Source organism: Dromaius novaehollandiae, chromosome 3, assembly GCF_036370855.1.
Source record: "Dromaius novaehollandiae isolate bDroNov1 chromosome 3, bDroNov1.hap1, whole genome shotgun sequence".
Lineage (NCBI taxonomy): Eukaryota > Metazoa > Chordata > Aves > Casuariiformes > Dromaiidae > Dromaius > Dromaius novaehollandiae.
This window is the reverse complement of record NC_088100.1, coordinates 86223270-86241635: the sequence shown is the minus strand read 5'-3', so window position 1 is coordinate 86241635 and position 18366 is coordinate 86223270. Positions and strand designations below refer to the sequence as shown.

The 18366-nt window shown below is 37.7% G+C and overlaps 1 protein-coding gene across 3 annotated transcripts in view; it reads right to left on the bottom strand.

The window, feature by feature from the left end:
* Positions 1 to 18366, bottom strand: part of CHRM3 (cholinergic receptor muscarinic 3) — a 276502-nt gene that overhangs the window by 107971 nt on the left and 150165 nt on the right. The window contains exon 3 of one of the 3 annotated variants that reach the window (XM_064509353.1): positions 14601 to 14707. In XM_064509353.1, coding sequence (XP_064365423.1) covers positions 14601 to 14623 — 23 coding nt within the window. In that variant the 5' untranslated portion in view covers positions 14624 to 14707. Of the gene's footprint in view, positions 1 to 14600; positions 14708 to 18366 lie in introns of those variants that run through there. The other 2 variants (XM_064509352.1, XM_026102544.2) reach the window with 2 other exon arrangements.

Below are 18366 nucleotides of genomic sequence, written 5' to 3'. Positions count from 1 at the left end.
CCAAGTAGAGCTTACTGGAAAACCTCTTTCCACACCCTTGAACAGCTGAGATTTCATGGTTGTTGCGTTTTTCTGTTCTTTGCTAGAAGGGAACTGAGAATTCTTTAAGAACATAAATAGGATATGCAGACTTCTCTGTACCAGAATATCTACAAAATAAGGTCTGGAGCTTTTACCTAGGAATACAGGGACATGGATTCCAGCCCTCTGTTTGACTGATCTAAACCAAGGACTGTCTCCCACATCCAATGCGAGTGCCTCAAACAATTGCTTTTTTTCTGAGGTGAGCCAACTTTCTTTTTTTTAGTCCCTGTTTGAGCTTTCTGAATCTGGGATGCCCTCCCCAAAGAAATTGAAATTTTCATTGAAATCACGTTGTTGTTAGTTTTTCTATGGACAACAGTGCCATTCACTCACTAACTCTGTTCTTAACTGCTAAATAGAATCAAAATCATTTCAGATTTTTTCCTTCTTTAATTTTAAATACATTTCTGTGTTCATATTTAGGCTGATTAAGGTTCTGAAGTTTCACAAAGGATTCAAAGCATTTAAAAGTAATGTAGCTTCAGCTATCTCTGAAACACATTATGTTAAGATTTCTTTGGCAGGACCTGTGAAAAAACGTAGGTATAATTGAAGATATCATCAGGAGGAAATGAATTGAAAGTAATGGATTCACAGTAAGTTCAAAGAGCCTCAACTACAAGTTGAGGCATGAGATGCCTCATGCTCAAAGCGTGAGAGGAAAAGAGTTTATTTTGACCATCTGAACCACCGAAGTTAGAGGACTAGCAGGTAGCAAAAGAATCTTTTGGCCTGAAGACTGAATAAATATGCTGTTGAGACTCACAAGATACAATAGCTATGATATCAAGTTGATGCTACTTTTATGAAGATACTTTTTAGAATATTATTTCATTTTTAAAGGATGAGAAACCAGAGGTAGCTACTATTCTGCCTTTTTAAAACATGACCTTGCTCCAATATAAACAACAGCAAGAAACAGAACTGATATAAATTTTAAATATCCGCTGGTTAATTCAGTGTTTCTGCAAATATTATAGGGTGTAATAAGCAGTTCTTTTTCCACCTCATCAAAGGAAACCTTTTTCTAATAGATTTTAACATAGTGGCTGATTGAGCTCTAGGAGAATAACAGTAGGTTTGCAGCAGCAGCTCCAATACATTGGAGATTTTGCCTAGATATAAAAGAAATCTCCAGTAGGACAGAGGTTCCTGATACCCTTCAACGTGTGAAAACCAAGCGATTTTATCCTTCAGTCATAGTATCTCCCTCCCGCATGTCCTGGAGCAGCAACTGAGCTCAGCGAGAGTTAATGCATTTACTGGTTGCTTCCTTGAAGTTTTTTGACTGCTTCCACTCTGACGCATTTCCTTGCCTTGGCTGAGTTCAGACTTACTAGGAAGGGTCAGACAGGGCCACGTAAGCTTTATTTCTTCAAGGAAAGCAATTTTCAAAGGAAACAGTTTACTCATAACAGAAGAGAGGAGTTCAGTGGTACAGGGTACACAATAGCGAATAGAAAAGAACACCACATGATGTTTTCAGCTGCACCAGAAAAATATTGCAATCACTAATGGCAGGATCACTTAATGGGCAGTTCCCTAAATATGATGACATTTTGGCAATGTATTGTTCAGACTGAACCATCTGGGAGTAATATTTCAAGTTGTCCTCCAGAGACCGAGTCTTTTTACAAACATATGACTTTATTTCTTTGGCATAATAGAAATTTCTACATGGATACTGATTATATGGGAAGTAGAAAAAGCTTTCCCTAGATATTTGTCTGAAACCAGGGAATGAATTCCCACAGAAACAAAGAACAAGAACAACCTTGCCACAACATTTCTGTAACTTTTCCTACATAAAATAAATAACTATGTGAATACTTAAAGGAATCCCTTCCACAACAGAACACAACAGTGAATTAGTTTCTTTGCATATGTGACAAGTGATCAGTTAATATTCAAAAGATGCTACAATATTGCTGTGAGTACAGTTTTAAAAGCGATGGAGAACCAGCACTTGGCAAGTAAGCAACATCACCACCATAAAACAAGTAGAAGTGCTTTGTGTTTGCAAACCTTATTGCTTACTAAGTAGCAGCATGTATTATGATCCAAATTTAGAAAAGTTTTGAATCAAACCCTGATTAAGAGTTTCAGCATATGTTCTCCTGTTTTCCTCTTTCAGCTCTCATAGCAGAAAATAGTTTATTAAAAAAAAAAAAAGATTTTTTTCATACATTTAGAATGACCGATCTTGACTATAGAAAACAAGCACTCTGAGCACAGTATTAGTACTAAAGATTTTGTTTCCAATGACTATTCAAGAGTACTACACCAGAATTTACTTTACAATGGCAAAAATGGAATAATGAAATCATGTCTGTATTAGACAGCTGTAACTTCATATTGTGCAAATTTCTGTGCTACAGCAACCTTAGCCCACAACGTTATCTGCCAACCTCTACCATCATCTGGTCTAAGAAGCTGTGCTTTGAACAGACCACATTTTCATAATGCTGATTTTGTAGAATTTCTTCCCTGCAATAGTGACCGGCAAGAAGTCTATTATATTTTTAGGGGGTTTTGATAATATGTATAATCCTACTCGGCTACTGCCAGTCAAATATCCATATTTTTCTAAGTGATGTGTTTGCACACGTAATGGGATTGATTGTGCCTGGTTTTGGATGGGTAATTGATAAAAAATAGATGAGGGCGACTATCCAGATAACCCTGCTCCTTGTGCAGCTGCACAGAGGTGAGAAAAGCAGGAATGCAAAGCTTTTCCTAGTGCAATGCTGTGGCTGCTGCTCCTCAGCTCCCCGTAAATGGGGCAGAAAAATCCTGGGTTCACGTCCTTTCCACTGGCATATGGCCCATGCAACTGTCCCTGCTCAGAAAGCACACAAAAGAACTTTTCATGCATCCTCCAAAGGCATGAACAGAGAAGCTTCCCCATTTGGTGCTAGGGCACCAAGCACCTGCTAAATCACCTGAGTCTCCTCTCAATCCCCTCCACCATTGCAGGCTGGTTTATGGCACTTACAGGAATCAAGTGAGGTTGGTATTTCAGGTCATGAAAGTCTCAGGGACAAGTTATTGTATTTATTTTCAAATAAACTATACTGAGTTCATATGTTAAACTGAATACAGTCTAATCTTTTTTGGCTAGGGGGACCAAGAGCAGTCACCTGTTTCTCTGTATTTCCGTTATCACAGGCTTATTAATGCTCACAAAAGCGGAACAATAAAGTTCCTTTGGCTTCAAACTTCTAGTCTTGAGGGCTAATGTAAAAATCAATAAACACATATATACAAAAATACATATATAAGTGAAAGGGGTCCGGTTGGCCTAATCGGCAGGGAACTTTCTAACTCTGACGTGTAAGAAAAATATATCCTTACATTTGCGATCTTTACACTGGCAACAAAACTAGACATTCCAAGTTGTATTACTATCTATGCTGCAAATATCTTAAATGCAAAAGGACTAAGAAGACACCGACCAAGAACAGTTTGCGTTTTTCTCAAATATCTGACTCTCAATCCTTTTGGTTCCTGCACTGGAAAAATGGAGCCTCCTGACTACTCCATGGAGATTCAGTTAGTTTGTATACAATTCTTTAAAGCAATGAGCTAGAGGGATTTATAGTCAGAGATAGCTTTGAGATCTAACCACTAAGGTAGAAAAACCTAGACTCCATAGAAGTGCAGGCTTAACTTCTGCCAGGCTCACCTCAGCCTTTCATCTTCCAGAGGCAGATTAAATTCTGTTCATCTTAGCATATAGGGGTCCTCCAAAGGATTTTTAAATGATGAAGTTCTCTCCCCTCTAAATGATATTAAATATAACATCTTTTTTTTTAATAAGTCCTAGTAACATTAAATCATTTTTCTGATGATCATTTCTCTTTTCCAGACAGCTCCCTAACTTCTTTTTCTTGAAGGTTTTGAAACTTTATCTGCTTGATACTCATTTTTAGCATAAGTGATAGACCTTGCGTCTTGTAGAACTGTTCTGCTGTGCTGGCAGCATTAACAGTAATCAGAACACAGAAGAATACAGGTTTTCCTTCCTAGTTCAAGTTTTACTCTTTAGGTCTGTTTGAATTGCCAAAAGCTACTCAGACTCGTACAAATTATTAAAACAAATTTTTTAAAAAATTTAAAAAGAAAGAAATCCCAGAAAATATTGTGCTAACTAGTCAACACTGGCTGCTGTTTAGAGGTAAAGAAATGACTAAGAGTGAATGCAGTGCAAAGCAACTAGAAATGCAGCCCATCAAGGAGACACTGGCTCGGGAAACAAAAGACCAGAAAATTAAGAGTCTGAGTCCACATCCTCTACCCAAGAAACACTTGTTAATACCTTGTAATCAAGTCAAACTGACTGCCTCCTTGCTTGTAAATATGAAAATCAGCACATTTCTTTCAACGAAAGTTTGAGTACCAAAATTCTCAGTACAGACTACCACTATCTATTAGTTTGGAAGGAGACATGTTTCTTCTAAAAACTTTAATCAGCAATATTACAAAATGCGTGCTTATCCAGTTCCGTATGAAACCCACGAAGTCTCAAGACAACATAATTTAAAGAGAAAACTTCAAAAAATACTATAAGAGAAGAAATGATATTAAAACATGATCTTGAAATTGCAAAGGAAGTCAACTTATAACATCAAACCTGGAAGACCACAAAGTATAATTATGTAACTCTGAATTATTGATTCTTAAACACAGGCAGTGAACTGAGAAACTTTCCTTTGGAAGAATAAACCTTTACTGCAGAAGGAGGAAGACCAGCTCAAGCAGTCAAAACTGATGTATCAGTCTCTACTTTTTTCCTTTGTAAAAAAGCCCAATTACTACCAAAGATATGGAGATCACATCATAGTCAGTTGTGTATATCTCACTCTCCTTGCCTCTATATACTTGTTTTGGCTGAAAAGTTCTAGTATCAGATATTGTATATACAGTATCATATTTTATATATAGTATCAGACACATATAGTATCTATATATCAGATCTTCTTACATGGCATAAAATGAATCATGCCAAGACTTCAAAAGATATTTGAAAAGTCCAATTTTTTTCAGCGTAATTGCACAAATCTCTATTTGACTAAATCTTATTTTGTATATGCCTACACAGCATCTTGTTTTTTGTTTACAGAATTTTTACAGAACGCTACTGCACATGCTTTGAGTAGCACTTGTTCAGAAAAAGGGTGACATGATTACTGTTATTTTCTGTGGAAAGAGAAATAATAAAAACCAATATAATACATTGTAGCCAATCTTGAACATGATGCTACCCATACAAAAAAAGAAACCCAAACAGACTGACACAAAATAATGCCTGTAGATGATATGCCCAGGGATATTTCAGTGCAATATCCATTAAAGTTTCAGAACAGAAGATATACTTTAAGGAATTATTCAGAGTAACACAATCTGAAGATCTGGTTCAGTAGTTTCAAAGAAAGGCAGAATATCCAAAAGAAATATTTAAAACAAATATCGCTAACAAAGCTCTAGCAAAATGTTGCCTCTCAAGTCCTCTTTTACGAGCCAGCCAAGCTGGTAAACACCAGCTGATGAACAGGCCACTATATATTTTTTTCAGAGCACTAGGTCCTTTCGATCCAAAGATTGAAAATCTTTGCGCAGTCATACCAGAGACGCATTAACCTCCAAGAAAGTAGTACGGGGGGGTGTCTGGAGCTCTCCTGAAAATCAGAAATCAGGCTGAAAGGTCCTCTCTTGCAAGCTCTGTTGCTTGCAGATCAGTCACCTAATGATTACGTAGGAAATGTTCAATTACTACACGCAAGAATTTGCAACATGAGTCACCAGGCCCCACAGATGCCACAGAGCAGTGGAAAAATCTACGAGGCAAATGTTAAAAAATGTCCAGAGAGATGAACGGAAATGAATCTGGAAAACACTTTGTCAGACCTCAGGTTACAAACCCGAGAAGCCAGTGTTTGGGTGGCCGCCTGCGAGTCCTTACCACTACGCTGCGGTGAGCTCTGCTATCCCTGCTTTGGCTTTCGCAGGGTCGCCCCGGGCGGCCTCGTGAGCATGGGCAAATGCCTTGCCTCGCGCAGCCCTTGGGCTGCAGTCTGACGCTGCAAGCTTTATTTCAGCACTACTGGCTCAAACGTTTTACCAAAGCCTGTAAAATAAAACAACGGGATTTTTATCTCCTGTTAGTCGAAACAGTATTTCGCATGTTTTAAGACCATTCTTACACTTCAGAAAAAAGAGCGCCAGTCCTTAACACGTCTATGAAATTTAAGGTAGACAGAAAATGGGCAGCTGATTTGGACATTAAGTTCACTGGCATATCTCTCAAAAGCAATAACTTAATCATTAATAGTGGTCTGACAATGCGTAGAAATTGCTATGAAAAAATGGAATATATACCCAGGGTTTTTCAGCAGAAAGATTAAAATAATTTCAAGAATTCTTCCACTTTTAGGATCTGCAGTAATCCCTGTGGTAATTCCAGGTGGAGAAGGAGGAGCCCCGGAGAGGGGAGCTGGTGCCCGCTGCTTGGCCGCTCTCCTGGTCCCGGGCAAGCCACCGCCAACGGCACGGGATTGCAGCGAGCGCCCCGAGGGACACCAAACTCTGTCCCGCTCTGGCCATGCACACGCAGGGCTGGCCTGCAGAGCACATCTGGACTCTGCAGAAGCCTTGGGCATAGCAAAGCTATGCTTAAGTTAAAGCTGTTTGAAGCAACAATTTCCAGCCTCGGGTGGTTGGTGGGGGGGTTTTGGTGTGATTGTGGCTGTTTTTGAAAACAACAGCAACACAAAACAGCCTTTTCACTTTTATACAAATTGGCCCTGAACAGCTGTATTAATCACAGAAATTCCATAAAAGACAGAATTAATTTCTTTGCTGGACTATTCCTTATTGTTTTTGATCCATACTTTTTAAGTCTTCACGAGTTTCTCATTGATTATTTATTTATCTCTGGTTTACTTCCCAAGAAAGAAATAGCAACCTGCTGAAAACACTTTTCATTTTACTTTAAGATAAACATAACAACAATAATCCCAAAGGTAATTTTGGGAAAAGCTTGAAATTAATGAATCAGAGAGAATCTTTCATTTCACACAATAGGGCACAACCATTTCATCAGCTCCATTCCTCCGTATTAGTCTCTCAATATAGTCTCTCCATCAACAATATAAAATAACTTTACTAATGAGGGATGGAATATGTTCCACAGAAAAGCTTACAGAAACCCTATTAATTTCTTTTCTTCTTTTAATCACCATGATAAGTTTTAGGAATTTCCCAATAAGGTATTTACCAGTTAAAGTGAATGTGATTCGAACTCTTTTCTCATGCACGTTATATCCGTGTATTTTACCAGCTTGAGTTAAGACCTGCTTAATTTGTCCTGAAACGATGAGTTTCAGTGAAAGTCACCTATTAAAAATCCTCCCTGAACTAATTTGTTTGCTCAGAAAGTACCTCTGTGAGATACCAAAAGAAAGAGATTTTAAATTGCTTTGAACATCGAGGAGTCTTTTCTTTCTTTGTCATATGCAAATAACCGTATTAAGTTAGGTTTACATTAAGAAAGGGGCAGCCCTTGAGGCCGTGGAGCTTGAAGAAGCGCTATGCCTTACAGGATCAGCCCTTGGCACCTTGGTAGGTAGAAGCAGCTCTGCAACAGGATCCCAATGAAACGCAGGCACTGCATGAAAACGTAACCTTTACAATTCACCCTGCACTGGGGAAATCAGCGGTGGCCACCTCGCTAAAGCTGACTGTGAGCCCTTCTGGCTGGCATGCACGAGCCATATGTTGTGCCCAAGAAATGAAGATGTAGCTCTGCTTTCTCATCATTGATTCTCCTAATATCTAAAATGGAAAAAGGCAGAAAAATCCCAGGAAAAGTACAAATGCAGTTTCTGTGTTTGAGCCACTTTCTTTCCTCCTACATTCTCTGCTTTAAAATAACATTGATTACTAACTGCAGCAGAACAGACACCTCCACTATTATTTCTTTAATTATTTGTATTTTGATAGCAGCCGCAACACATCAGACACAATACACTTCCCAGAGAACTCACAGACTAAATGCAAACAAGAATGAGATGGCTAAAATCCATGTAAATGCAGTATGTTTTATATTATATCTGCATGTTAAAAATATTTCTACATGTTTAAGTAACTTAACTCATCCTGAAGCACACCTGAATTCACTGTCACAGCCTTTCTTTTTCACTTGCTCAACACAGTCTTCAAAAGAAAAAAAAAAGAGTATGATGTTTTTGGGATGTTTCAACATAGTGCTATGGCTTCATAAGAGATGATAGGAGAGAAGGCCAAATATGAGACAAGGTGATGTTTAAGAGCAGCGTCACTAGAAAAGCAGACCAGGCAAGAGATGTTATCAACAGAAAGTTGAAAATTTTCTGAGTTGAAATTTGTGGGCATTTTGGAATTAAATGATTTTCTTTTCCAAATCAACTCTCCCTTTCAAAGCTGATTTCATTTTTAAATTAAAAATTTACATTGAAACAACAACTTCAGTAGACCTAGAATGATCTCCTTTCGAGACTTCTTTTCTGAATAAAACAAGCATATATTCTGAATAAAGATGGATTTCTATTGCACATCAGTTTCACATTTTCAATGAAAGCTCCCTCTTTACACACTGGAAGCAATACCAGCCAGAGAATTAAGCAAAATGTGTGCATGTATGTGCATACACCTATACTTTAAAAGCAGAATATTAAAATATTCTTCTCTATTAACTTTAAAGGGTCATCAGAAAAGCATAGGAGACAAAGGAAAAACTGAATTAACCATGGTGTAATTTAATTGCATAATGAAAACTATTTTTGCATAACTCTGGAGACAGTTGAAAACAATACAGGAAAACTCAGATCAGTCCTGTCTGCCAGAGTATAGTAAATTTAATATTTCATTAAAGAGCTCATTACCTCCATCATTTAATCACACAGAAACTCTTTATGAAAGGAATAAAAGTTATTTTTGAAAAGCAGACAAATAATACAGGAAAAGATATAAGAATCTTTTAAAGCAGAAAGGAAATAGAAATGTTTCCTAAGGATATACAATGAAGTTTTGAACAGATTTATTTAAGCTTTAATGAAAATCTAAGAAAATACACTGAAGAAGTAACTACTTTAGACCTTTGTGACTAAGCCTTCTTAAATATTTCCTAAAAATTTTAGGGTTTGAGACAACAGAAAATATGTCTAAGCTTTGCTCTTTTGTAATACCTTTCCCCCCCTCAAGGCTTACTCAATCTAACATGAAACTCTCAGGTAAGCAATGTTTTTATTGAATCAAATGTTAGCTTAATTATTATTGCCTTTTGGAAGTGATCTTTAAAATGAAACAGATTTAAAAAAACAGTGAAAAATTTGTGCATAGTTTCTTTCTTTTTTTGTATTTCAACATTGTTAATATATTGGAAAGATATTTTCCTCCCCAAAATATATTTTTAATTGTTTGAAATTACTTTAGACTGAACAGAAAGCTTTGTTTCAAACATTAAATGGGGATTAATTTCAGGTTAGTGGCTGGTTTAAAACTGACTCTAAAATGGGAATAAGTACTGCATATGGGACATGCATTGCTTCTATTTTACAAGCTGTTTCATCTTCTGTGAGGTTTATATATGCTTAGATTATTTCTACAGATAGCCATATTGCAAAGCTGAGAATATTAGAGGAGCCTGGCATTACAGATTTACTGCTTTCCATGCTGTTAAGAATGATAACCTATTTTAGTTCAGCTTTTACAGTCTCTTGTCAGAAGGGGAAAAAGGAAGGTAGAATAAATCATTTTCAAAATTAGGTAGCTTAGTGAGGTTTGCCAAAATTTTCCCAGTACTAATTTGAGACCCTCTCCTAGAGGTCACATTATCTTCATATGATTTAGAGTGACAGATCCTATTAGGATCCCACATGAAGCCAAATGGGCATAAGTTCCTAGCAAGAGAAACAATATATATAAAAGCAATCCATATGTGTCAACATACACACTCATGCATACACACATGTATGATCTTTTATATATACATATATTTACAAAATACACACCTATGCATACACAAACACCACACACATATGTATGCAGGTATGTATGTATAAAATCTCTCTGTCTCTGAGTTACATTTATAAAGTGGAGATAATAATGGATTCTCTTGCTTTATTATAGTTCCCGGATAACAGCTACTTCCTCAAACAACCCGACAGAAGCAAAGTGCATGTTTTGGAATAGCAGAAGCTTAAATATATCAGCAAAAGAAAGCCTCACACTCCATAGTTTTGATAATAAAATAGCGGGACAGTCAACAGTCCCAGTTGCAGTATCAGTATGATTGAGTAGGACATCTGTGGCCCAGTGATGGAAATCTTCTGCGATATGTTGATACTTAGAGGGTTAGGTACCAAAAATAAAGGATGGAAGGCAAACAAAACTACAGCAGTCTACTGAACAGCAGGAGCTGGAACATGAAATGGGAAAGAATGAGTCCTGTTATAATGACAATACTTTTAATTATATATATTCAATGAAAAACAAACTATTAGAGAGATAGTAAAATACTTCCAATTAATAGAAGTAATGTAGTGTTCAAATCTAAATGAAGTACTTTTCCCTTGAGGGTTTTACTACACTATTTTATTTAGCTTAATGTAATTTAAATTATAAACAGAATGGTTTTGCAAGCCCCCAGAGAAAAGTATTTTATTTATAACATATTTCCTTTGAAGTGGTCGTGGAAATCATGCTCTTCCTGAAGTCTGTACCTCACGTACCACCTACAGCTGCAAACTCGTCAGTCCTCACAAGTTAAACATGATCAGTCTGGTGAAGTATGTGACAAGAATACCTAGATTCTTTAAATGCCTTAGGAAATAGGAATTTGTAGTTCCAAAAACTAATTGTCTTCCTTCCAAAAAATGGCATTGAAGGATCTTTCTTGATAATAGTTATGTTTTCAGATGGAGTGTCATTTCATCTGTCTTTCATTTAAATCACAAATCCTTTTAGAATATTAATTATACTATAAAAAGTACACTTTCTCCCAGGATGCAAATTACAAATGACCAATTTGTGTCATTTTTACTTCAAAATCTAAGTAATCTGTTTATGAATAAACAAAAGAATCTGAATGATTAAATTGATTCCCAGTCTCTGTGCCCCTGTTCTCATCAATAGCTACCACCCAGACTCAAAAAATAACTAGAGACAAAAAGGAAATTATCTGTAGGAATATAATTTTGGTCATTAGTCATTTTTAAGCATAGTAGAACCTGACGCTTTATGGATGAGTCATTAACTTAACATGCCAGCCACAGATATATAATGGTCTAAATTGTGATGCTCCCACTGACATAGTGTCAAGACAAGTCACTTCAAATGGGATTCATTTAAGCAGGAACTAAGCACTGTAAGATTTGGCTGACTTACTGTATCCCAGTAGGAACTCATGACAACTGCAACCACATATTGCATATGCTTTGAATTGGTTATTTTTCTTGTCAGTGCTAATCTTTTGCAACCTGTTGCCAAAATCTAAAAAATAGGTTTTTTTAACAGAAAACACAAAAACACCAGAGATCATCAATAAAATAAATTTTTAAAAAGTAAGTTCTTATTAGTTTTGGATTTAGAACTGGAACGATCTTTCAAGGGTGAATAGGACAAAACATTTCTCTGTCACAACCTTACAAGACATGTACTGGTGCTCTAGAGTTAAAACAACAAATTCTGGTCAAGTCTATAGGTTTTGTTGATACCACAAAGTTTCAGAGAGATATATTTTAAATGTACAGAAAAATATTTTAGTTACATTTACAACTACATGGAACAAATAATAAATTTTAACCATTTTTAAAGAAAATTTCACACAAATATATTCTACAAATGTTCTACAAAAAGACATCTCCTCTGGCTCTTAGATCTGACACTATCTAGTTCAGGTTACTTGAAAGTTACACTGTCTATGTTAGAAGTTAGGGAGCCTTCCTGTACAACAACCTTTGCAGACATCTTTACTTTGCTAAAAGCTACTAAAGCACAAGCACTGTTTGTGTTAAATGACAAATGCATGTCATAGTGACCATTATCCTTGCACTCAAAGTAAGAATTTAAGACTGTGATGGCCCAAACAGCAGAGCTAATGTACCCTTGCTAAACAAAATGATTCTGCTCATCTTGACTGATGCAATGAGTTCAGATGAACTGACAAATTCTGTTTGATGCACTGTACATTTGTAAGTAGTAAAGCACATTATTATTTCTTTATACCTATAATCCCTTAAGAGGTAGCAAAACAGTGTAAATATAAAGCAATCCACTAAATTTATTTGCATGAATGCCTGTGTTGTTGTTATTTAATCTAATTTAGTATCAGAAAAAACCTGACATTCATTTCTGGCTTTCTGAAAGCGATGTTATTATATTTCTTTTAGACTGGATTATACGGTTTGGTGCTTTAGCCCTTTAGTTTTTGCTTACCATTTTCCCACTGTCACATAATAATCTAAGTGACAAATATAAACTTATACAGAGAGAGAAAGAGATGTGGATTGTAGCAAAATTTGCAGAAGTGAATTACATGAATCCAGCTATTTTCTTTGTTACTTTCTTCTTAAGTTAAAACTGAATACAGTTCCATTCCTGTTCCAATGTGAGTACCCTGAATATTGGTCTCAGTTAAAAATACCGTCACATGAAAGTTGTGCCACTGAAACCTGCAGAAAAGGCATTCTCTTCAGACTCGGTGTCCTCTCTGGCATAGCCAGCACCTTCTGGGGTCCCTGTCCTGCCCTCCAGTTACAGCTGGGGAAGATTCTGGGTACTCAAACTAGGGAACAAGAACCTCTTCTCCAGTCTAGACCTAAACCAACCCACACACGAGCAGTGACAATGTGAGTTTCACTACGAAAGCAGAAATTGTATTTGTGTTTTTCAGTATTTAATTAATAGAAAATCTATTTGTCATCTGCAGAGGGAGAGAAAAAAAAACCCTTTCGGTAAAACCATACACACAACATATGGTTGCCATTGCTTTTAAAATACATACATAGATGAAAAAAACCATCTAACTAAAGCTGGAAGATGGTTAATACAATATGAAAGCTGAAAACAACTGTAACTGAATATGGCCAGCTGCGTAACAGCGTGCAAGATATCACGTCCTAATTTCAGGATATGAACACAATGGATATGAACGCAATCCTTCGTTGCAGGATTCATCTGAGCCGCTTATTGCTAATATTGAAGCCATAAAGATTTAGCTAACATGCCATGAAAACGCCTTGCTGATATGAGTTAGTTAGATGCTTTCTCCAGACTGGCAGAATGGAACGACAGAAATCTCAACATACTCCAGAAATGATCACACTAAACTGTCAGTGCCACACTTGCTAAAGCAAGTATGTGGGGGGAGCTGTTTTTCTGTGTAAGGAGAGTGAGGCTGCCTGTGTAAATACAGATCTTCTGAACCACAGTTATACTTGCAAGTTTGCAGTTCAGTTCCACAACATTAGAAATACAACAGAAATGTGTAAGAAACATAAAAGAAGCAACGAATATAGCATGCACGTGAACTCTGAAGCCTACCAATTCAAGTAAATTATTATAAATGACACTGCTACTGAGTCATAAAACATTGTAACATACAAGGGAGAAGGCAGATAAGTGATAATGAATGCTGGCAATTTATTTGGAACAATTTCGTTCTTCGCCTAAGTTTCCTCTCTCAGAGGGAAATGGCTTGCTGAAACTAAACTCAGACAGCATATCAAAACCGGAGGGGAAAACATACTTTTCAAGAAGTTGAATTTAACTCGGTTGATTCTCATCTCTACAGTAAGACTGAATTATTCTGCAGAGAAGTTCTGGAGGTGGAATATGGGCTATCTCTTTTGTTTTGCCTAAAATTCATAGAAACCATGAAGGTTTGCACAGGACCTCAAAATGAATAGGAATAATCTGAACGCATCTCTCTCCTACTTACCAATACCATGATCCTGCTCTGCTCTTCTCAAGGTAGGCCAAAAGGCATAGAGGTTAATTCATGTAAACCTGTTCAGTCTAGTTCTTACACTGGCTAGCTCTTATTCTGCAAACTCTGCAGTTGTAATAACATGAAGCTCAAGATCTGCTGATTGCTTGAGAATTTATTCAATTTCTCTGCCTGGTTTTGTATCTAAGCCAAAGTCTGCACCACTGTGGCTGCTATTAAAGTTCACTGTTAGCTCAGGTACGCCTACAGGAATAACAGGAAATACAGCGTTCCTGGCACCGACAAACTTTTAAAGGAGATGCAGGAGGAAGAACAAACACGTATTGACATATGATGGTCCACAGTCATGTCTATCGATGATATAACGCACTGCAAAGTTGGAGGGCCTGATTCAGTGGCTTTGTGGTCCACAAATTCCCAAAGAACCTTATTGAGCAAGCTGAGCACTGTTGCCAAAAATTCAGCTGTTTCTTGATACGCTGAAGACTTAGAAAGATATAAGGTGAATATATGTTTCTTTGAATTTTACCTACATGGTCCAGTGAGGAACATCAAAGCGGCTAGTAGGATCAGGCACTGCGTCGTTCTGTAAACTCCCCCTTTGGAAACAAAACTGGTAGTGTGTCAGCATGTAGGCTGTGAATGAAACGAGAGACAGAGAAGGAATTATTAGTTTAGCAGACACATGGACGAGCAGCAGCCATATATGCAGAAGGATATCCTTTGGACAACGAGCAAACAAAATCTATTAACACTTTCTATTCCTGAATTTAATCCATTTAATCCAATAAAACCATTTTTTAGATCACAGAGACTTAGCTGAAAGTAAGATGTACAACTCAAGCACCTGTGTATCACACAGATCTGGAGTAGTTGCAATAAGATAGTAATGACAAGCTTGCAGGATGCTCACATCTACCCCAAAGGGTTAAACAAAATCACAGTCATTTCAGATGACTTCAAACCAAGTGACAAACTGGTATGAGGATAACAAAGCTGATTTCCCAGGCTGATTTATCTAAGACATCACAAAGAAGGCTGCAGTGGAGTCAGCAAGGGAAGCAGGATGGCGTGTACCTCAAATCTGGCATCTCCAGCCGCACAGAGAGCAACGCTGAGACACCGCTGCATCACAGGAGCAGCTCACTGCTAGGGCAGACAACTTGGCTCGCCTTTTTTTCACCAAATGAGGTGATGTTCTACTTCATCTTTATAAGAAAAGAAAATATACATTTATATCCATGTACATTATTGTATGCTGACGCAGCTCTTCCAACACAGCTTTGAAACCAATACACCATTAACTCTGAAGATCTCTTCCCTCTCCAGCAAAACCCTCTCCAGCGCGACAGCCCCGCTCTCCGCTGGCTCTGCACGGCCGCGGGCGCAATGCATTGGGGTGGAGGTGAGCCCCAATGGTCAACCCCTCATGCCAAACAAAAACAACCAAGGTTACATTTGGGAGAATGAATGGAAAGGAAGTGGGTCAGATGAAATGTAGCCAGGAAAGAAAGAAAGAAGGTACATTATTTGTCTTACCAACAGCGCCATGCAATTCTTAGCAGCAGCAGGAAGAGCATTGAGTGTTTTGTCAGCACGCCCTTTGTTACCCTCTTAGCCCAGTTCAAACCACTACCTGAAGCAACTGGGTATTTATTTTCCAGGTATTTACACTGCTACTCAAATGCTTTCTCTGTCCCACTACTCCCAGTGCAAAAGAAGGGCAGAATAAAGTAACCTGCCTGCACCTCAGGTCACAAAGCAAAGCAAGCCAAACACAGGAGGAGCTCAGGAGGCGCAGTGCCACACTTTCAAAGACAGAAGCTCCAGTTTCAGCCCTTAGTTCCAAGGCTGCAGCAGTGAAACAACCTCACAGCAACTCACTCATCTATTAAAAATAAGACTTTCATGGCATGTGCCAATTATTTTTTAAATGAGGTCTCTAAAGGTCCTCAGTGGAACTCTTACAGGCAGTTACCCATGAAACAGCAACATGAATTCAATACTTAAAAAATAAATTCTAAAGTAATTTGCATACAGAAAGTATAGTGGGTGAAAAGTTTTTTTCATTTACACTATCATGTGTAAATGCAGAGAAAATGCAGAGAAAAAAAATCTGCCTCATCACCAAAGCCACTTTCTGGAGTCACTTTTAAGACTGCAAAACCATTCAAAAGGGATAATTCCTTTTATTTAGTTGGGAAATTACAGTTCCTGATAATTAAAACAGGAATTTTAATATCTCTTAATAATTTCGCTCTTATCAAGCTATTATGGTTTTAGTTAGCAATAAGCTAATATATTATATTAGTTTTTCAAACTGTACTTGATAAATAAATTACTTCCCTGTATTATCTACTATATTTTAATGTTAAACCATTACTACCAAGAATCCAGTTTTACTTCCCTATCCATGCAGGTTGCAATTCAGAGCTTTGGAGTTCATTGCCCTCATTTATGATTAACTAAGATTCCTCAAAAAAAGCATCTGTCATTCATATACTTAGATACAAAACTAATAAACTCTACTCAGTATGAAAAGCAATAAAAAGCAGTCAAAAACAGCTGACAATTTGGATTATGAAGATCATCAAAGTTCATTTGAAGAAACTGTGCAAAAGGCTTATGTATCTGAGGAACTGAAATCCATAACATTTTCAAAATTTGTTTTCCATAGGAGATTAGCAACACTTCCTGCTTCTGGAGGGACATCAAGCCCGGATCTCATCAAGGGAGCAGGACGTTAGGGCTCCTGGAAAAAACTACACCTGTAAAACCAAACCCTCCCACCTGCTGCCTCCCTCTCCCCCCCAGACTGTGCTTTTAGAACTGTGATTTTTGAAATTTGATTCTTTTACAAACTGGAGACTGCCTTATTTTATTCAAAGCATTCGGAGGTAGACACTTATACGTAATGTGACAGGCTCAAAGCACCATTGCTTTCCCACGAAACACCCAGGATAAAATCAGGGAAGATGGAAACCAGGCTGATTTGTTTTCTACATCTGGCAATAAATGACACTTTTTGTTTGGAGCACTCTCCTACGCTGGTACGGTTCAGTAGCCCTCCTTTAGCCTTTTGGGGAGACTTGCCAAAAGTACCCCAATTACCCACCTGAAATCCTGGACCTATCCGAGTCAGCGGCAGCCGCTCTGACCTCAGTGGCTGTGCATGTGCTAGTAACTTCAGTTCCCGCAGTGCTGCTGGGCATCGGCACGGGAGCTATTAAATTGTGGGACTGCCCCTTGGGGGGTTTCAGCGTGGGCCTGCCTCGGGGGGTGGCATGGCCAACGAACCGGAGTTAGGGAGCCTGCGTGTGGCCGTGCCACGGACGACAGCGGACTGTGGCTTCTGGCACGACAGCTACGTATGCTTTAAAAGCTGCTGCCGTCTGCACAGCTGGGTGCTCGGCCTCCCCAGCGCGGAACTGAAGATCACGTTTTACAAGTCATGTGGTTCCTTTGCAGCATTCGTAAGAAAGCCTGTTTTAAACCAGAAGTCTATCTGCACGTGGCCTCGTGCTTTTAATTTTAATTCCTCTTTGATAAAATCTCACTCGAACCTACAGTGTCAGAAAGGCAATGAGAGCATCCTCCTTTTGTGGAAAGGAGGGCTCTGGCTGCAGTAATTTCTGCTTTATTTACTCAACAAAAGGAATTTACATATATTGACCCTGCATCACGGAACTGAATTCCTGTGTTTATAAAGAAGTGTATCACGAAGTAGGTTTCTCATTGTCAGAAACAAATTTCACAAAATGATAATATTAAGATGCATATTCATATCAGTGTTCGACAGATAAAATTTATGTCATGGCTGTTTTCTTTACTGAACTTCGGGGAATTTTTGTCTTGCAGTGAAAAAAAATAATTAAGGCCTCTTGAAACTTGGAGAGATTTAAAGTTACGTATTTATATTTTCTTGCCTAAATAATCTATTAAGAAAAAAATCAACACATCATCAACAGATACTACAAATCATCTTATCGTCCTCAAAAATGGCTATAGCTGGCTATAGATATACCTGCACAGATAAAAGGCAATTCAGTAGTTTTATGGCTATAATTCTGATGACTTTACAAAATCAGATAAAAGGCATATTATAATGTCTGCCTGAAGCTTCTATTTTCAGTGGAATTTAAAGTGCATGAAATCTTTTGATTCTTGAGCTTCAGGTGTAGGAAAGTCTGCAAGCTGAAAGAGATATCTTTGACTTGCCCTTTCTTTAACTGGATTGAATTAGAAAGAGGTTAGACTCATTCTAGACAAAGATGAGATTAAAGCTGGATGGTAAG